The sequence below is a fragment of the Megascapheus bottae genome, chromosome 3, assembly GCF_031878675.1.
Source record: "Megascapheus bottae isolate mThoBot1 chromosome 3, mThoBot2.hap1, whole genome shotgun sequence".
Taxonomy (NCBI): domain Eukaryota; kingdom Metazoa; phylum Chordata; class Mammalia; order Rodentia; family Geomyidae; genus Megascapheus; species Megascapheus bottae.
In genome coordinates this window covers 73,576,174-73,597,361 of record NC_143511.1, presented here as the reverse complement: position 1 = coordinate 73,597,361, position 21,188 = coordinate 73,576,174, and the positions used below count along the sequence as shown (strand labels likewise).

General features: G+C 47.8%; 1 protein-coding gene across 5 annotated transcripts in view; it reads right to left on the bottom strand.

Annotated features, from left to right (window-relative positions):
• Nucleotides 1-21,188, bottom strand: part of Rgs3 (regulator of G protein signaling 3) — a 140,887-nt gene that overhangs the window by 37,419 nt on the left and 82,280 nt on the right. For 4 of the 5 annotated variants that reach the window (XM_090330473.1, XM_090330472.1, XM_090330474.1 and 1 more), the window contains one exon: nt 19,140-19,262. In XM_090330473.1, the coding sequence (XP_090186599.1) occupies nt 19,140-19,262 (123 nt within the window). Of the gene's footprint in view, nt 1-7,811; nt 15,041-19,139; nt 19,263-21,188 lie in introns of those variants that run through there. The other variant, XM_090330478.1, reaches the window with a different exon arrangement.

Here is a 21,188-nt window from a genome sequence, read left to right as displayed (position 1 = left end):
AGGCCACATTACCTCTCCCTCCCTGAGGAAACTAGGTTCAAACTCTTCCTGCCTCCACATGTTGCTTCTAGTGAGCTTTCTGCATAAACCCAACTCGGCCTGCTCCACTGCCCTCAGAACAACATTCAAAGTCCTTGCCCAGCCTTCTAGACCTGACATAGTTGGATAAAGTCTATCTTTCCCCAGCTGACCTTCAACCACTCAGCATTGGGAAATTTGTGGGAGCGGGGACCATGCTGGTTGGAAGTAAATGTCATCTGAGAGTCCGCATAATCAGCCGCCACTCACTCTTCCTTGACATCTGAGGAACTGTGCTTCCTTTCCCCATTGTCCAATCAAGTGATCGATATGGACTTGGCTTAGCCCCCACTCCAGACATGAACATACAACAGGGCCTTGGCCAATTGGTGTATCTATCCCACTGCCTTTAGTGACCAAGATGGACACTTGATCTAACAGGAGCCAATAGGCCCAAGACTGCTGCTGAAATGATGGAAGGTCAAGATCATGGTACTTTTGACAGTTCTGCTGCTACCACCCAGGGAGAAAGCCACCAGATAAGCAAGTAGAGTAAAACCAAGAAGAAATGGAGATGAGGCCTCTTTTTGATGATCCTGGTGAAGGCCTGAACTCAGCTACGTATGAAATCTACCTTTCCAAAATCCAAGGAATTCCATTTGCTCCCTGAAGCTAATAAAGCTAGGTTTTTAATCACTTGCAACATTAATATATGGGCAGCACTTAGCACATTAGGCTTGCAGAGTCTTGGCTCATTCAGGCAGGCATGCAAGTCCTCCAGCACTGAGAAGGTAGTTTGGTTTGTGCAATAGGAAAAGTCACATGACTGTTGTCTAAAGGGAAAACAGGAAGCAGAGGAACAGCTACCTGGAGGCCATGTGAGAGTCCCAAGGACAGACTTGAGGCCTGAAGAGGGTCATTGAGACAAAAGGAATGGAAAGGAAGGGAAATATCCCAACTCTGATTTCCTGGAGACTCTTTGAAGTCTTGCCCCTCTCTGGGTCTCAGTACCCCAATCTGAGCTGGTCCATCCTCTCAGAACCTCCAAGTTTCCCCCACTGGTCATAGAGGGTCTTACTGGCAACCTTCAACATCACTAGTGAGTAGTGCTAGGGTCAGGGATGGCGCTGGGGGTGCACTTGAGAGGTAAGCAGGAGGTCCCTGTTCATTCCCTTCTCAATATGACAGAGACAAGGACAATGCTGCTCAGGCTACTTATTATAGGAGAAGGAAAGTACACTCCATGAGTGTTAGGCTGCATTATCATTATTATCACCAAGGTAGAAATTCCACAAAGAGGAAAATAAGCATAAAACATACATAGTTGGCTGGGTCTAGAGTGTAGCCCAGTGGTAGAGTGCTTGCCTAGCATGCACAAAGCCGGGGGTTCGATTCCTCAGTACCACACACACAGACAATAATGGAAGTGGTGCCGTGGCTCAAGTGGTAAAGTGTTAGCTTTGAGAAAGCCCAAGGACAGTGTCCAGGCCAGTATTCAAGCACCAGGAATGGTAAAAAAATAAAATAAAACAGACAGCTGAAAAATGAACAGAAAATATCTTTGACTAAGTGAAGATTGATTGGGGTGTTCAGACTAAAAGAACTAACCAAGTCTGTATCAGGAAAAATGACCAATATTTTTTTTCTAATTAGAAACAATCTGGTAACATGTATGAACTCTGAGAATGAAAATGAGAAATCCTGCCTGTTTCCATAAAGTCTGAAAGGATGGAAGAAAGAGAGTTCTACTACTCTAAAGGCAGGAAAGCACCCTACATGTTCTTAAGAATTCGGGGTGAAGGTGGGGAGTTTGGCCCAGTGGTAGAGGGCTTACCTAGCACTTGGTACCACATACATAGAAAGAGCCAAAAATGGTGCTGTGACTCAAGTGGCAGAGCTCTAGCCTTGAAAAAGCCCAAGGACAGTACTCAGGCCCTGAGTTCAAGCTCCAGGACAGGCAAAAAAAAAAAAAAAAAAAAAAAAAAAAAAAAAAAACCTAACTAATTAAAAAAAGAGTTCTTGGGCCGGGAGTTTGGCCTAGTGGTAGAGTGCTTGCCTAGCATGCACGAAGACCCGGGTTCGATTCCTCGGTACCACGTACATAGAAAAAAAAAAGCCAGAAGTGGTGCTGAGGCTCAATTAGTAGATCTCTAACCTTGAGAAAGCCCAAAGACAGTGCCCAGGTCCTAAGTTCAGGCCCAGAACTAGCAAAAAAGAAAAAAGAGTTCTTAGGGGAAAAGACTGCTCATGTGGAGTTCTTTATTCATGCAAACTATGATGCAGTCTATGAGGGTAAACATTTTCAGACTAAAAGGCTAAAACAAAAGGACATTACCTGGAAAAATTACTCAAGAAAGATCTCTAACTAAAGTGAATCAAAACCTAGAAGTTAGATTCAGAAGCTGTGATGTTAAGAAGAGGCAAGAAATAAAGGCAGAAACATAAACTTAAACTATTGATGAAATAATGCCATTTTAAGTCAACTCTTTGGTCTATGCACACACGCGTGTGTGCATACACACAATTATTGAGACTTGAACTCAGGCCCTCAAAGTCTTTTTTTTTTTTTTTTTTTTGGTCATGGAGCTTAAACTCTGGCCTGGACGCTGTCCCTGAGGTCTTCAGCTCAAGCCTATCATTCTACCATTTAAGCCACCGAGCCACTTCCCAGGCCCTCAAACTCTTGCTTAACTTTTTCACTCAAGACTGATACTCTACCACTTGAACCATGCCTGCACTTCTAATTTTTTGCTTGTTAATTGGAGATAAGAGTCTGTCAGACTTTCCCACCGAAGTTGCTTTGAACCACTGGGTACTCGATCTCAGCCTCCTGAGTAACTAGTATTAGAGGTAGTAATCAATGATTTTTTTTGTGCGGGGGGGGGGGGGGGGCAGTCATGGGGTTTGGTCTCTGGGCCTGGGCGTTGTTGCTGAGCTCTTCAGCTCAAGGCTACCACCCTACCCCTTGAGCCACAGCACTACTTCTGGTTTTCTAATGGTTAATTGGAGATAAGAGTCTCATGTACTTTAGTGCCTGGGCTGGCTTTGAACTTGGATCCTCAGATCTCAGCCTCCTGAGTAGCCGGGATTACAGGCGTGAGCCACAGCATCCTGCAATCAATGATTCTGGACACACATTAGCAGTAATGTTTTCAAATAGTGACAATCATTTTAATAGGACTTAAGTACAAAGGAAAACAAAGAAAAGGTCGGCTGGCTGATGTGATTATTATAGGTTATGAATAGGTTATGAGAGTGAGGATAAATTCAACAATCCAGGGGAAGGCTTGATAGTGAAATATGTGGAAGAAAAGGGAAGACAAAAGCTACCTGCAGACCAGAGTCAAGTGGATAACCTCAAGAGTTGTGGGGCCTGGTCTTGGGATGTGTGAAAGCACTGAAACATAATATGGGTTATAAGAGCTATGTCTCAACACGATGTAAGAATAGTTAGGTTAAAACAGGTCAAGAGGGGCCAGGAGTGTGACCTAGTGGTAGAGTGCTTGCCTAGCATGCACAAAGCCCTGGGTTTGATTCCTTGGTATCACATACACAGAAAAAGCTGGAAGTTGTGCTGTGGTTCAAGTGGTAGAATGCTAGCCTTGAGGAAACTTAAGGACAGTGCCCAGGCCCTGAGTTCAAGCCCCAGGATTAGAAAAAAAAAAGTGTGTGTGGGGAGCAAACTAATCCACTTCTACATGGAAATTAGGTCTATGATAAAGATGAAGAAATGAGGAATGCATATTCCCATCCTCTCAAAATGGGAGTGGAAAGACGAGTCAACTATTAGAGCGAGGAGTGGGGTAGGGGGAAACACCATGAGCTTTAGATACTAACTTAATTGCTACAACAAATGTGGGATTGGGGTATAGCTCAGTGAAAGTGTTCATTTACCCTATGCAAGTTTCTGGAAGCCATTTCTTTCATCAGAGAAAAAAATGTAAAAAGTGAAGCTGAGTGTTGAAGACTCACATCTACCCAGGAGGTAGAGGTCTGAGAACTGTATTTGAAGCCAGCCAGGACAGGAAAGTTCATGATACCCTTACTTCCCATTAGCCATACACACACAAAAGAAAGCCAGAGGTGGAACTGAGCACCAGCCTTGAGCAAAAAAGCTCAGGAACAGCCCCTATGTCCCCCTTGAGTTCAAACCCCAGTACTGGCCCATGAGCACACACACACACACACACACACACACACACACACACACACACACACACACACACACACACACACACAGTAAAACATAAAAGATAAGTATATGTAGATATGTATGTATATGTAGATATGCTTATTTCTTATCTCAGGAAAAACCTGACAATATATTGCTTTCTTCTCTAAAACAGACTTAATTACAAAAACATCTGATTATCAACAAAAAGATAATATTTGGATGAAAAATGATTAGTATAAATAAAGGTATAGGCAAATTCTAAACTAGAAAAATATTTATAAACTACATAATAAGCAAATGGTTGTTGTTGTTGTTTTTGTTTTGTTTTGTTTTGTTTTTTGCAGGGGATGGGGGGAAGTGTCATGGGGCCTGAACTTGGCCTGGGCGCTGTCCCTGAGCTCTTCAGCTCAAGGCTACTTCCCTATCCTTGAGCCAAGCCACACTTGCCATTTTCTAGAGGTTAACTGGAGATAAGAATCTCAGGCCCTTTCCTGCCTGGGCTGGCTTAGAACCTTTATCTTCAGATCTCAGCCTCCTGAATAACTAGGATTACTGGCGTGAGCCACACTGCTCAGCTAAATGGTTGATTTTCTAAATAGAGCTCCTACAAACAAGAAAACTGAGCAATATGAACTGACAAGCCAAAAAAGAAATACAGATAGAATAATCAACCTAAGAAGCCCAACCTTATTAGTAAGCCAAGAAATGTAACCAACAAAGAGTTAAGAGGGCAATGACACTACGAGGAGGCGAGGGGAGGGAAAGGCCTCTCAGTCACTGCTAGCAGACGGCAAATCCCACATCACCTTACATCTCTGCTCCCATGTATTCTCATCTCTAATAATGGGCTGACAGTAGTACCCAGTGGCTCACGTGTAAATAGGGGGAGGCATTTTTAGGATGCTAGCTGTGTGGGTTACCCTTCCCAACAGAAAAGTAGAAGAGGTTACATGCAAGCCAAGTGCTAGTTCTAGTTATTCTGGAGCCAATAAAAAGTCTATAAGACTCCATCCAAGACACAGCAAAAGAGAGAGAGAGAGAGAGAGAGAGAGAGAGAGAGAGAGAGAGAGAGAGAGAGAGAGAGAGAGAGAGGGAGGGAGGGAGGGAGGGAGGGAGGGAGGGAGGGAGAGGGAGGGAGGGAGGGAGGGAGGGAGGGAGGGAGGGAGGGAGGGAGAGAGAGAGAGAGAGAGAGAGAAGGAAAGGAGAAGGAAGGAGGGAAGAAGGAAAGAGGGAGGGAAGGAAGAAGGGACGGAGGGAAAGAGACAAAGGAAGAAAGAGGAAACAAAGAAAAAGAGAAAGAGAAAAAGAAAGATAGGAAGAGGGAGAAAGGAAAGGAAGTGTAGGGAGAAAGGAAAGGAGGGGGAGGATAGAAAAGAAGGAAGGGGACAGTGGAGAGGAGGGAACGGGGAGAGGAGGGGAGGAGGAGAAAAGGGAAAAGAGGAAGGGAAGGGAAGGGCAGGGAGGGGCGGGGAGGGAAAGGGAAAGAAAAGGAAGGGAAGGGAGAGGAATGGAAGGGGAGTGAAGGGAAGGGAAGGGACTTTCAGTCCTACAAATAATTGGGCAAAATAAAATCCACACAGATTAAAATGTTAGAAATTGAAGAATAAAACCATAAAGTTCAAAGAAAAAAGTAATTCATTATATAATCCTGGGGTAAATACTGTAACACTCAAGACAAAATATGTTTTAAATTTATACCTATGACATTAGTTATAACATGATTCTAAATTACAAGGAGATACAGTTTCACACTGACTAGGTGGGTTGTCATTTGAAAGTAAAAACGTAATACTTGTTAATAAGGCTGTAGAGAATTTGGAGCCCTCATTCATCAATGGTAGGAAGGTAAAACTATAGCCAGTTTGGAAAACAGCCTGATCATTCTTCATCAAGATACACTGACCCGCCAATTCCACACCTAGGGGTTTACCTAAGAAAACAACATATGCCTACACAAAAGCTAGCACACGCATATTCATAGCAGGATTATTCATAGCAGGCCAAAGTACATAAACTCAGCAATGATTAAACAAAATGTGTATAGCCATCCGATGAAATATTATACAGCCATAAAAAGAAACTAGGTACTGATGCATGCTTGCTATAATATGGATGAATCTGAAAGCATTTTGTGAAGGAAACAAAGACAGTCACAAAAATCTGAATATATGATTTGTTTTCTATGAAATGTCCCAAATGAGCAAATTTACAGAGACAAAAAAACAGATTTTAGGTTCAGTAGAGATGAGGTAAGGCTGATGTGTGGTAGCTAAAGGGTAAAATTTTATTTTTCAGATAACAAAAATCTGTGGTGATGGATGTACAAATCTGAATATATGAAAAAAAGTATTGAATTATATACTTTAGATGGGTGAGCTGTATTATATTTGAATTCTATCACGATAATTCAGCAACCAAAACAATATATAGATGACTGCCTATAATGAGAAACACATGTTAGTGTTAAAGCAGAAAATAAAAGGCTAGCACACGTATATCCTTATATCTAAAGAGTTCAATATTAATGAACTCTAAAGAGCCCAACAGGAAAATAGACAAAAGACTTGAATAAGCTACTTCCTAAGAGACAATAAATATAAATAAATGTTCAGTGTCTCTAGTAATCAAAGGTGTGCCTCAAGTGGTAGAACACTAGTCTTAAAAGAAAAATTTAAGGGACTGTGCCCAAGCCTTGAGTTCAAGCCTCAGTACTAGAAAAAGAAAAAAAAGAAAAGAAAGATGAGAAAAAAGGAGGGAAGGAGGATGCAAGGAAGGAAGAAAGCAAGCAAGGAAAATTGGTATACTCTAAAAAGTGATTCTGAAACAGGATTAAGAGTCAATTCACGTACACCCACAAATTCCATGACCAGGAATTTGTCCCAACAAAACATTTGTTCAATAAATATTTGTTGAGAGTCAAACATATACTAGGTGTTGCACCAGGTATTGGGATACTGAGATGTCTACAAGGACTTTTATTTCAGGGGTTTGTAACAAGGAAAAATTGAAGACAACTTAGACATTGGACTTCCAGAGATAACTTAAATAAAGCGTTTCCTCTACACAATGAAATACTCTGCAGGCGCTAAAAATAAATGTTGCAGAAGAATATTTATTTATTTGACAGGGAAACACTGATACATTATCCTGTTAAAAAATAGATTACAAAATTGCACAAGTAATCTGCATTTACAAATGAAGAATTATCTATGAATAAACAAGTGCCTGACAGAATATATCCCAATATATTAACAGTGATTATCTCTGGATGCTGGGATTAAGGGGCAAACCTCATTTCCTTCTCCCAATCAATCTGTATGGAATGTTTTCTTCATGATAAACATCCATTACATAAGTTACCTTTCTAACACAGCCCCCAAAAAGTCAACAGCTTTTATAAAAAAGAATAATAACCCTGCCATGTCACTGTGGGAGAGGTCTTTGGGGAGGGGAATGTGGAAAGCCCTGTTTTGAGGACCTGCTTTGTACAACCACCCAAGCTGTTCATCAAGAGAATGTGTGGGATACATGATTGTACTTTGTTTTACAGCAATCCCAAAGCTAGTGAGAGGTGAAGCCTGCTGGCCGCAGGCCCTGAGCTGTGCCTGCCTGTTCCTGAACCAGCAGCTCTGTCTCCTGCAGGCCAGCTCTGTGCTCCTTGCTCCTTGACACCCCTCCTGTAGCTGTGTAGGACTTGACTTGCCCGAGGAACAAGGGAGGCAAGGAAGGGGCCGCCCAGTGAGGGCCAGGCTGAGGTCATCTGTGGGCTGGACCAGCCAGGGGACTCCTCGCCTGCAGGGCGACTCTCAGGAAGCCAGAGCACATCCCGTCCCAGGGGTTCCCAGGCCCCATGCCCCAGAAGCAGTGAAGGAAACCCTCCAAAGGCCTGGGGCTGCCTCGGAAACAGCCAGCGGGAGGAAAACAGCCTGCCATCTGGGAGTGTGTCCCTAGGCTCCGGCACTACGGGCCACACCTTCCCCACCCTTTGGGTTTGCAGTGAGGATAGGGGTGAGGGGTGGAAGGCTCCGGGAGCCTCCCTGGTCTAAATTCTGGGCCTCTGTGGGACTTCTTTACCTAGGGCCTGGCCGGAAGAGGAAGGGGCCAGGCATCCCCACCCAGTTCCCAAAGGAGCCCCTTCCTCCTCCCCTCACAATGCTCCCACTGCTATTTTTAGGCTAGTCCACAGGGAGTGTCTTCACAGCCCAGCCACACTCTGAGCTCCAGGTAAAACAGCAACCCATTCATTCCGCTCCAGCTAGAACACGCCAGAAATTCCTAGACAAGCCAGTCAACTAGACAACCTCTCCCCATGCCATTAGCCTGGCTGGTTCCTCACTGTTTCCATGACAGCCCAGAGGGGATGCTTGTGTTTCCTAATGCCACAGAGAAGAGCCATCAATGCCCATCTGTGCCCCTAGGCAGCCTCGACCTGGCAGAGTCACCAGCCACATGCACTTGGCCAAGTTCTTGCTCTCTTAACCTTGGGTTTTTGCAAACTATTTTGTTAGTTGATTAATCACAGGAGGGTATGGGGGAGGCTAAACTGCCACATTCAAAAAGTCTGTGGTCTGGGATTGAAGGCACCAGCCAATGAATGAGTGCTGGTCTCGGACAAAAACAACAAAAACATCTCTATGGTTTAAGCAAAATTTGAATCCCTCAGCAGAAATGTATTCCATGCTTTTAAGCAGGTGCTAGGTTATGATCTCTAATTATTCTGCCCATTGATTACACGTCTTGACTTGTATTGTCCATTGAAAATGGTGTCCTGTTTGGTGGTTAGCTTCCTGGGCTAGCCACCAAGAAGTGGTAGAAAACTGAACTGTAATAATAGAACAAACTCACAATGGAAAACCACTAATGTGTAAATGCTGGCTTTTCAGACAGTTTGGGTAGAATACATTGTCAAGCAATGAAAGACAGAGAATAAAGGTGAAGAAAAAGAAGCTGGCTCCCAGGATGGATCCACAAGAAGACTGTGAACCTCACTGGAAACAAAAGGACTACAGACAGAAGCCACACCTTCACCTCACAAGAGAGCCCAAGGCCATAAACTGGTAGTCAGCAGAGCTGACAAAGCATACACAGCTGGACATTAGTAGCTCACGTCTGTGATACCAGCTACTCGAGAGGCTGAAATCTGCAGGGTCACACTTTAAAGCCTATCTGTGTAGAAAAATCTATGAGACTCCTTCTACAAAATAACCGGAGGAGAGGGAGAACGCTAGGCCAGAGGTCTAACTCAAGGAGAGGCCCTGAGTTCAAAGCTAGTACCAGCAAAAAGAGTATGCCTGTTCATTTTTATATGTGAAGTCTAAGAAGACACCTGCATGCAGAGCAGCTGAGCAGAAAATCCAGAGAGATGAAGGTGCTAACTCGGAGAGATGCTGGGAAAGGGGCCATTCTGGTGGCGAACAGACAGGAAAGGTGGGGGGGAGGTGTGATGAGGATCCCTTCCAGAGTCAACTCTATAAACATATCTACATGCTTGTGGTGGGTACTGTCCAGGTACAGCTTTTTCATTTAACCCCATTCCTGTTTCAGTGTGAAGTATGTATCCACTTACTTAGTTTTGCTTGTTCTAGAGTCCTGAAGGTTCCAAAACCTGCCTTTCCTGTCCCTCTGAAACTCCACATAGAATTGCTTCCAGGGGCCAGGTCCACGTCTGTACCTGGTACAGTTACACGATGAACCTGGACCAGTTCCTGCTCTAGATCAGAAATGGGAAGTAAATACAGTAAATACCAGGCAAAAACCTTCTAAATCTTACTCTGAGGCAAGGTGTTCAGTGAGAAGAAACCTCAAGCCCGGGGAAGAGAACCACAGCAGTTCTCCTTAGATTTGCTTTCCCTGGGGATGCCTCTGTCAGCATAGGAATAGGGTGTTATCATGACCTTGATGTGAACCTATAGACTGCTTAACCAACTCACTGCAGAGCTATCTGCAGAGCTGTAGGGCAAATGAAAAAGCTCTGAGCCAAAAGTCAGCTGATCGGAGGTCTACTTCTGGCTCTGACCCACACTCACCCTCAGACCCCAACCAGGTCACTTCCCCTTTCTGATCCTGCTTCCTCATCTTGCTTCTAGGCTAGAAGGGGGAGTTGAACTGTGCAACCCCAATTCAATTTTACGGCACTTCCTAAGCACATATGAGCCAGGCTAGAGCAGACATGTAAGGCCTGACCCCTACTTGCTCCCAAGGAACTCACAGGCTTGCAGGGAAGGGGTGCCTGCCTGCCACAGCAAGCTAAGGATGAAAGAAATCCTCAAAAGCAGCAGTTTCAGGTGCACGGCTAAGAGTGTCTGAAAGAGGTGGTAGCCTCAAAAGCTACAGATACATTTAGCAGGGATGGTATAGAAGAGCAGGAAGAACCCTGAATGGACAGGAAGACTTTGGGGAAAGGTGAACTTGCCCCCCTTGGCCAAGCTTCTGGGGCAAAGCAGGGTGACCATGTGCCAGGACAGCCAGGAGAGCCACACAGAAACCTGGACAGGCCTCCTAGCAGGACAACTCCTAGCCTGCCCAGGCTATGTGACTGCCCAGTTTCTTGGCTCCTCACTGGGGATGGTCTATGGTTACAAGAGAACAACACTGTAGAGCGGAATAAATGAAGGCAGATAGTTTGGAACTGGGCTGCCCATGCCACTGTGTAACTTAGGGCTAGTTTCTTAACTTCTCTAAGACAAGGCATCATCTTCATCTACAAACTGGGCATAGCAGGAGTCAGTCTGTTACAGGATCACAAGCCCAACAGGGTATAGTGAGGATTAAAAAAGACAATGGGAGTCCAAAGCTTGGCACTGGGCCTGGCTCACAGTAAGAGCACTCTTCGGATTACCTAGTGTTTTCATTCTACCTTCAACCAAGGATCTGGGGATGGTAAAGGATGGAGGTAAGCCTCTTCAGAGACAAGTTTGGGGAAATAGAAGGACAAGACAGGACAGAGGGCAAAGTTGTTCTTTGTTCCTTGAACTTAGAAGAAGAAGAAAAAAAATGAATAGCCAAATGACTGAACCCTAAAAGGAAGACAGCAAGGAAAGCAGTCTGCCCTCAGCCTAATTAGTAACAAGGGAAGTTCCAGGACAGCTGGTAGCCACCAGGAAAAGGTTGAGCTTTTTAGAGACAAGAGTTTGCTTGGGTGGAGTGAGGTGAGATGGGGCCCTAACATCCAATCCATCTGATTCCTGAACACAAAGAGCCAAGATCTTAAATTAGCCAGTTGGCAAAATCTGGGCCCAAATCCAGGTAGAGGGAATCAGCGGGCACAGGATCCCTTCTGCCCTTGGCTGGGCTCGGGATGAATGCCCAGACAGTGGGCCTGTCTCTGGCCACATTCCAATGCTTCCTAGCTTGTGTCTGCTGATCCCCTTGAATGCTGAACTAAAAAAAAGGGGAGGGGCAGGCCCCACCCATTCCAGTATACTCCTCCCCACCCCATACACTTCCAGTCTGTCTTCTCATCAAGTTTTTATCAGCCTTGTGAGAAGAGATTGACCTGTTATGTTTGGGTCACCCTGGAGGGAAGCTAATTCTCCACTAAGAAGAGAATAAGCATCTCATTTTATTTGTCCTACTCATACCCCTGGACAGCTAGAAGGGCCACGATTTGAGTCACACGGATACCTGACTCCCACATCTTCCTGAAGAAGATAAGTCATTCGATTTCTTTTCCCTCCACCTCCCCCAGACCAACCTATGCATTTAGAAAGAGCAATGAATTAGGCTAGAAGAAAAGCTGGAAGACTGGTTCTGTCTCTGGCCAGCTGAGTGAACCAAGAGAAGTCATCTAACTTCTCTGAGCCTTGATCTCTTTTCTTCCAGAAGGCCAGCTTCCAGTTGACTTAGAGGAAATCAAGGCCGGGGACCTCCAGCCTCCCCCCGGCCTGCTATCTATCTCCAAAGCCCAAGCTCATTGTGGGGTTCTCAGTATGCCACCTCCCCACCTGGTAAAACTGCCTGCATTTCTTTGTAAGACCCTCTTGGTGCCTTAGGGTCATGTGTGACAGATGAGGTGGCAAAATTTAGAGGGAAGGGGAAATCAAAATACAGAATAAATAAATGCCACTATTTACAAAAAGGTCCATATAGTCTAGTCCCAACTCAGAAAGGACCAAAGACCCAGGGATGAAAATGTGCAGGAGAGATGTGGGTTTCCAAGGGCGCAGAGTCTGAGATGTAAGAAAACATGAACAGGGAGCAGAGGGTGTGTGAGGAACTAAAAGGGTCACTTTGTATTCAAATCACACAGATGGCCTTTTCAACAATAAATGTCTATCCTCCCAGCTCCTGGGCCTGAGACACCACACCAAGACAATTGGCCCATCGGGAAAGAGGCCATTGTGTGCTTCTTAGCGTGATTTATGGAGCAGGGAGGGGCACTGGCCATGTTTCCCGTGATTATGACTCTCACATGCAGTTTTGATAGCCTGTTCATCACCTTGAACAGCTGGGGTGGACCAGGATGCTGAAGAGCAGTGGTCACCAGGTCGTATTTCATCTTCTTGAACCCATGGAGCCAAATTAATTGTTGCATCGATTCGTGAAGCAGAGCAGCAATGGCGCTGTGGCTCACCACAGTGGCTGAGCAGGCCAGCCCAGGGCCCACTTGGAGTGCAGGCCCACTTCCCAATCTGGTAGTGGGCCTGCGACCTTGCTGGCAGTGTCTGTTCCAGCCAGCAGCTTGTCAGGACAAGCTTGGAGGAGACATCCCCAGGGCTGAGTGTTATAGTCACATTCCCTATTGCCCTGTGGCTGGAGCTTTTGTCCTATCTGCAGGACAGAAGAGAGACAAAGCTTGCTGCTTTCCCAGACAAGTGATTTTCCTGCGCTGCATACTGCCCTTAAAGTCACTGTGTAAGAGAATCAAGTGAAATCAAAGTACAGCTTGCTGTCTAGGCATACCTGCTCTCTCAGCCACTCCAATTTTTTCTCCAGGCTGGGTCCTGGCAGGCAGTGAGGCGAGGCTAGGTGTCACTGGGCTTCTTGCCCAAGCCAGGTAGCATCTCTTTCCTGGCAGGCTGGAGCCCTGGCCTGATCACCAGCAGGTCCACTCCATCTATATGTCCTGCTAATCTGAGCTTTCCTCCACTGGGATATATGTTAACTAAGAGGCATACTCTCCTCTAGGCCATCCTTTTTGGGGTTCAGGTGACCCCAACAACTAAATGGACACATTCCTAACAGCCTTCTGTAAGGACACCGAGAACTTACACAACACATAGACTGTCAGAGTTAGCAGGCTTCTCTGGCAACACTCTCTCTCCTGCTTCTTCTTTCTGATTCCTTCCTGGTCCTACAAGGCCGCAAACCATGTTCCCAGGGCTGGCCTGTGCTTCTCTTCTTCTGGGTCTTGGCACTTAGGAAAGTGTTGTGGGATCTGCTTGGTTCTGAGCAGGGGCCGTGGAGGGTGGTGAGCAGGTTGACTTCTCACTGCAGTCCCTTGAGAGAGCCTCCTGTGGCCTGGTGGCGCAATTAGTGTCACAAGCAAACAGATGCAGGCTCCACAGCACTGGGGCCCAGCTTGCTTATCCTCAGCACAGGATAGGGATGCAGAGCCTGCAACCCCGAAAAGACCTGAGGGCTGAGAACCTTCCCACTTTAGCCAGGCTGAGCCTCGTGGCTCCCAGAATTCAACCAGAAGGGAGGCTATGAGAAAAAGGCTCCAACCCTCTCTCATGTCGCAAAGCAAGACTCAGTGGAGGATGGGGATGGGAGAAAAGGAGAATCATGGCTTCTTATCCTGGAGTCCGGTGCTCTAACCACCACTCCAGTCACACACCAAGATAATAACTATCACTCCTCACCTGGAGGACTTAAGGAAGCCCCTAACTGATCTCACATACCCTTGGGCCGCTCCCATTGGCAAAACGACCTTGTGGACATGTATCTGAGACTCTGTGACTTCCTTCCTCAAAAGCCTTCCATAGCTGCCACTGCATCTAGACTAAAATCAATCAAACAGACATTCTCTAAGGTCTGCACCTGGTTGACCCTCCCCACAGAACTGGCCTCTTTCTGTGAATCCAGAAAACCATACTCCTTCCCAGCTTGGAAAGCCTTTGTGCACTGTTGAAAGTATCTGGACAGCTCTCTCCTGAGTCCTTAGCTAGCTAGCTGCCTTCTGGCACACAGACTTCAGTCGAGACTGCACCCCACATGTAGCATTGTAGACATGGCTCCACTGAAGGCATCTGTGATGCCTCTCCCAGGGTGAGGTCTCCTGTGCACTGGTGGTGATTGATTGATTTACTGATCTCCCTCTGCTGGAATCCTCGTGGGGGTAAAAGCCACGTTCATTTGGTTTTCCATAACATCCCCAGCTCTTAGTGCAGTGACTGGTGCAAAGGTGGCATCCTCGATGTCCACAGCATACATGAGGGGACGTGTCCAGATGAAATGAGATGTCTTCTGGCAGCAGCAGGCCGTGGTGTTGCCCTCTATCAGAGTAACCTCTTCTGCTGTCCCTGCGGCAGGAACCCCAGTGCCACGCATCCTCTCTCTCCTGGGAGGAAACGCACTTCTGAGTCTTCTCCATTGGGCCTTGCCTGCTGCCATAGGCCTCTCACACCACTGCTCCTCCCGCTGCCAGTCACACACCCTCAGCCCACTCCCTTCGGGCCACCCTAGGCCCACCATCTTGGTCCTCCATTTAGGGTCCAGTTGCGGTGAGGTTACTGTGTGGTAGGGGATGCCCCAGAAATGGTTAAGTTGCCAGAAGCAGAGTCCTGCCCTTGGGATTGCTCAGCCAATCAGAGTCTGTCCTGATGAGGTAAAGCTTCTATCCTGGGTAGCATTGGTGGAGTTGACTGGCCCCATCTCCTGCTGGAGAGAGCTGTAAGGGTGGAGTTTCTGTGGAACCAGACAGAACTGGAATTAGCTCACTGCTCAGGCTGGACTGCCTGACTCCATCCATGATCTGCCTCCGTTCCTTTCTAAAGTATTCAGACAGTTCCTGGCATCTCAAAGGCCTATTTCTAGCTGCCCCAGAGGAAGTGACAAGGTGGCATACATGCCAACATCACATTTGGAAATTATACAGCCAGAAGAGGCCCCAAGAGGCCTCAGTTTCCCTGCCTGGGCCCCGGAACCCATCAGGAAGCTACCAGGGAAATGATAAGGAGTAGTCGTCACTGGAATTCAGAGCATCACATCCAACTCAGTAAAGGACGCCTGATGAGTCTTCCTCCCCAGTCGTCATTGACAGATAGCGAGGGCAGTGGTAGCAGGCAGTCATGGTCTTCTTGTATGTCCCTTAGCCAAGCACATGGCCAGGTTAGACCTTACAGGAGCTCGGCTAGTCCACCCATTCTGCTGACACAACACTGTCACACACTACCTGGCTTGCCTTAGATGATATTGCTGCGGGGTTATTTCGAACAGTTACCACATTTGTCTCTGCCACTAGACTGTCATCTCCCAAGAAAAGAGTGCGATAGATACTTCTACACATTCTCACTATAGAGCCCAAGGTGGGGCCCCAAGGCCTACCTAAAGATCAGGCCAATCCCAAACCTATGTCCCCCGCTTTTTCACTCTCAGCCCTTAGAGGGCTGAAACAAGCCTACTCTGCTCAGAAGGTTCTAGATCCCAGCCGGGCACCATGTACATGAGATATCCAGTAGAAGACCCACTGTGTGGACTACAGATGGGCAGCCAGGACCCCTGGACAACTATCAGACCTTCAGGCCTGGCTTCTACTGCTTAGATCACCACCTCAGAATCCTATCATCTCTCTAATTAGAAATCCAGAAGGACAGGGATCTTTCCCCATCCGTCTCTGTGACCCCCAAAGACCCCTAGCAATGTTGAATGTGTTCATTAGGTGTATTTGATTGAACAATCAAAATCAATATGCCTGTCTCACCCCACCAGCTAGGAGCATGGCTGGTCACGACCAGGACTGAGCTGATGTAATGAGCAGCATCACAGCAGTGCCGAGCGTTTAGTGCCAAATGTGGGCTGTTATCCAGGCAGAAGAAAGGTGGATGCCTTCCAAGGACTGATAATGAGGTGAGATGGGCAGAGTTCAGCAGAGGAGGTGGGTCATATGTTGCTACGGTACAAGAGAGCCTTGAGGCTCACCCAGAATCCTTGTGAGCCTCCCCACCAATGGTGGAGAGCAAAGAGTAAGCAGGAGGAAGGCAACAGAGCAGAAGTGCAAGCCGGGTCCATCTTCACCAAGTCTTTCTTGCCTCAGCTGAGGCCCTGCATTGCCAGGCCCAGGCCATACACACCTCAGGCACAGGCCAGAAAGCCTGGGCCTGCTCCATGACACCCCTTTGAGGAAAGCAGCTCTGGCCAAGGCACAGGTGCCACAGGAAGCAAGTTATATAGAAAACTTCGGGGCACCATTCCCTGAATAATAATGGTTGGCCCCAAAGCCTCAGCTCACAGGACCAACACAAAACGTGAAGAACTGGAAAGAACAGCTGACCAATGTGCAGACGGGACCACTAAGGCCAGGGCAGGAAATGGGTAGCAAAGGTTACATTTGGGTGTGACACACAGGCCTCTGCCCTCTTCTCTGAAATTGATCTTCCCACTATCTCCTCCTCCATCCTTTCCCAACGAGGCAGGCAGATTGCATTGATCAGTTGGTGAGTTTGCAAAGAAGAGCTTTGCCACACTTGAGGACGGTTGAACAATTGCTCCTATTTCAAGGGATCAACAACACTGACAAATGGAGCAGGGGAAGCATAGGAGTTTGGGGTTTGCCTTTGCAATCCCTTCCCAGCAGAGCCCTTTGAATAGGGAAGGTGCTTCGGCAACCATTTACATAGAGAACTCAGGAAGGGGAAGGGGACTCTGCTCAGGCAAGACTCAAGCCATTAGTTATGGAAGACTTCCTAGCCAGGGCAGTGGCTCATACCTATCATCCCAGCTACTCAGGAGGCTGAGATCTGAGGGTCATGGTTCAAAGCCAGCTCGGGTACTAAAGTCCATGAGACTCTTATCTTCAATTAACCACTGGAAAACCAGAAGTGGCACTGTGGCTCAAGGGGTAGGGCAGTAGCCTTGAGCTGAAGAGCTCAGGGACAGCACTCAGACCCAGAGTTCAAGCCTCCAGGACTTTCCAGCCTGTTATGTGAGAGCCAGTCTCTGAGCCCTGCTTGGCCTTGACTTTCCCTCTCCTGGAGGACTGGGAGCTGTGGACTAGCCCTTGAGAAGGAGGTTCACAGTCTGAGTACAAGTAGGTAACAAGATGGGTGGGGGGGGAGATGGGAAGGAAGCCTCGTAAATCTATGAAAGCTTTCCAGGAGACAATTGTATTTAATGGAACTTCTCTGCGGAAGCAATGTGTAAGTGACTAGAGGAAATCAAGGGTGTGGAAGGGGTGGAGGCGGGGAGGGCACAACAGCAAGGCTCCCCAGGGGCCTGCCTCACCAGGAGGGTAGATCCAAGCAGGTGGAGGAGTCTGAGCGGGACCTGAGTTTCAGGTCCCTGAGGCCGCTGTGAGGCTTTCTCAGTTAGCAGACCCTCCTTCACCTTCTCTCGCCCTGCACATGACCACATGAATGTCCGTGCTGGGCCCTTCCAGGGTCAGCTGCCCCAAGCCTATCTGAGACGCAGCCGCCTCCAGTCACTCACAATGAATGCTCTCCAAGGCATTAGGGAGCTGTGGCTGACCTACGCCAGCACCAGCAAATTCTCAAGTTGAAGCACAAAGAATTCCTCCTGCCAAAACAGAGCAAGTGAGCCCATAGACAAGAAAAGCGAGGGGCCCAAATTCTGACCTTCAGTATCCCAGCAGCAGCCCCAGTGAAGGGTCAACCCCAATCCCTGGAGCAAGGCAGCCTATAGCCTTGGGGACCAGCCAATTCTGCCTGGGAGCAGGGCTACATCACCCAGCTCTGGTTAGGAGAGCACCTACAACGTGCTATGCATTGCATAGGTGATCTCTCCTTTAATCCTTACAACAACCCAGGAAGAATCTGTTCCCACGTGACTGACCGGGATCTCAAAGCACAAAGCAGCAGAGTGACTTGTCCAGGCTTACACTGCCAGCCAGCTGTGGAGTTTGAGTGCCTCCTCTCATTCTTGCCCACTGCTAGTGTGAAGATAACTTCCAAAGTCTAGGGTGATATAATTCTCAGATTTTCAACTTCTTTGCTAAAAGCTCGGGATCTGCTGTCCATCTCTGGTAGGAGAGGCTCTCAGCCACCTCTTTCCCCACCTCCTGCCCACCGCCCATCATACTAAGCCTGGGGTGTGAGGCATGGCAGCCTCAATGCCTGGAGAGTCCACAAAACCAACAGGTTTCCCATAGCAGCCCCTCTCATTTACCCGTTCCTTCAGATCCACCACAACCATCACCTTGGCAACTTTTCCAGCCAACCAAGCTGAGTCCACATGGCCAACACTTAGCAAGAAAAGGGACCATTTGTGAGCAACTCACAAGTCAGAACATATCACTCTGCCGGTGGCTCATATCGTCAAAGGAGAAGGCTGTGGCCCCACTTCCATCCCATCATCCTCTGTCACAGACATGAGGCTGTGGCAGCTCAAATCAGTCCCCACTGGCCATCTCTGATCTTCTTGCTGTTCCATATGGCCAGTTCCCAGTTTCCAGCAGTCCAGACTCAGCTCTACTCAACTCTGGACTGCATTGAACCATGCCAGGTTCTGCTGCAAACATGCCCTCAGTTATGTCTGCTTTGAGCCATTGTTAAAAACATTGTTCTGCCCCAGGACATGGCAGAGGGGCCACTTTCCAGGCCAAAGCAGGGAGGTCTGGCCAAATTGAACCTTGCACAGGCCAACCAGAGAACAGAACTCAGAACTGATGGGTCCCACAGAAAAACCCAGAAGAGCAGCCTTCGAGCATAGACAGCAAGCTAAAGCTCACTGCCCAGAGCCAAGTTCAGCTCACAGGCTCGTGGGCCAGGCTAGCTTAGGGGAAGGAAGCAAGGTAGTGGAGCTGCAGCTGCTGGGCTGGAGAGGCCCTTACCTTCCTCTCCGGTGGTGAGGCAGCCAGCTGTTGCTGCTTGGCAATGTTCTCCGACAGGCACCAACACACTCTCTTCTTCTGCTCCTGCGAGTGCGCCTCCAATGTGAATAAGCACTCTGCCTTCTGACGTGAGCAAAGACAAAGAGAAAGGGATGACCGCTCAGGACTGCTGCCTGGCTCACGGGGCTCTCAGCCCCAGTCTATCTCTGGACTCTGGAGGGCGAGGCTGAAGCGGGGAGGAGAGCAGCCTCTAACATCTACAAATGCACTCCAGTCCCTGGTGACATGTGGGCAGCTGGAGGGGCAGGGAAGCAGGGCCAGGGGCAAGCTGGAAAGCCATGGACCCATGGGTTGGGGGAGGGAGGCAATGTATCCCACAACAGTGGAGGTCTGTGGAAAGCTGTAGGACAGAGATGGTGAGGTCACCCATGGGCAGTCAGCACAAGCCCAGCTGGGGAGCAGGTGGCGAGTCCAGAGCGCTAAGGCCTCGAGCTGATGATCTGTAGAGCCAGGACCTCCTGCCACCCCCACTTAACCCCAGGCTCCCTCATAGCACACCCTCTGGCCCAAGGCCAAGGTTTGAAGGCTACTCAAATGCCTAGGAGGACAGGTGCCATTCTGCAGCCCCCACCCCCATCCCACTGTCTGGTACATGGGCTGGAGCTCATGATGGCTGTCCATCATGGCAGCAATGTTGGCACACTGTCATTTAAATCCCATCAGCTAGACTGTAAACTTGTAAGGGACCCTGATCATCTGGACCTAGCCCAGTGCAAGGCAAGTTCAGGCCAGCTATGGTATAGGCTCTTGAAGCAAGTCAGGTCAGGCAGGGGCTGGGGCCAGGAACCCAAGGTTCTACCCACCACAGGCCACTGGAAAGGGGGAGGGTGGGGAGGATGAGGACCTTTTTGTGCTTCGGTTGGAAGTTGATCCTAATCCCACGGGACTATGATTAGGTACACTCAGCCTGAGCATGAAGAATATGAGCAGGGTGGAATGAGACTTAAAGCAGACAAAAAGATTGTTTCTAAAGCCATGCTTCCTTGTTTTGCCATTGGACAGGCCTGGCTTAATTCCCAGCTTGGCCACTTCCTAGCTGTCAAGCTCAAGTCAGGAGCTTTCTGACAAAAGGGTCATCACCCCCATCCCAGAGCCATCAGGAATCTCTGGCCTCACCACACAGTAGCTATTGCTACTTTCCAGTAATTAATTTGGCTTGTGTTTATTGGCTGGGAGGTAAAGAGGTAAATCAGATAGACTAAGCCCTTGCCCTTGGGATGGGGACAGAAACATAAAGAAACATTACAATTCCAACCGGGAAAATACCACAAAGGGCTTAAGTGGGGAGGCTGTCCAAGAACTGGAGGTGCTCAGAGAAGGCCTCTAATAAAGGCTAACTCCTGAGCTATGACCTAAACAATAAGATAAGAAATAGTTAACAAGGAAAGTGCTTGGGAGAAGTTGCGGTGGCCAGAAAGGATAATAGACACAAAGGCACTGTGCTAGAGTTACCTAACAGCTTAATTGGACTTTTTCTACCCTGCCTCAAATCTAACCCTCAGGGACGGCACTCTTCAGTGCAGAGCTACCTCCCAGGCTGTGTCTCCAGGGTGCTAGCCACCCCTTCCTGCAGAAAAGTACTCAGAAGCTATCTTCCTAAATGCATGGAAGAGAAGGAAGAGAGCCAGTTTCCCAAACTCTTATGCCTACTGCTGGAAGAAAGAAGGGCACACCCAAAAGGCTTTGGGGAAGAAAGCCCAGTGGGGCTGGTGCAGGCTGAGCACATGCCTTCTGCTTCCTATCTCAGGATGTCCCTTGAGGCCTGGGTTTGTGTCCCTTCCAGCTTGGAATGTCATCATCATAACATGTTCAAGTCCCTTCACCCCCCTCAGCTTCAAGGTCCTCTTCTCTTTCAGTTCAGAAGCAGGTGTTCCACCTTAATAACGATTCCTTTCATCTAATTATGCAATTTTCAGAAGCATTTTTCCATCCACGATCTCATTTTGATCTTGGTGGTATCATGAGGAAAGTAGAATGTAAATTGTTTGG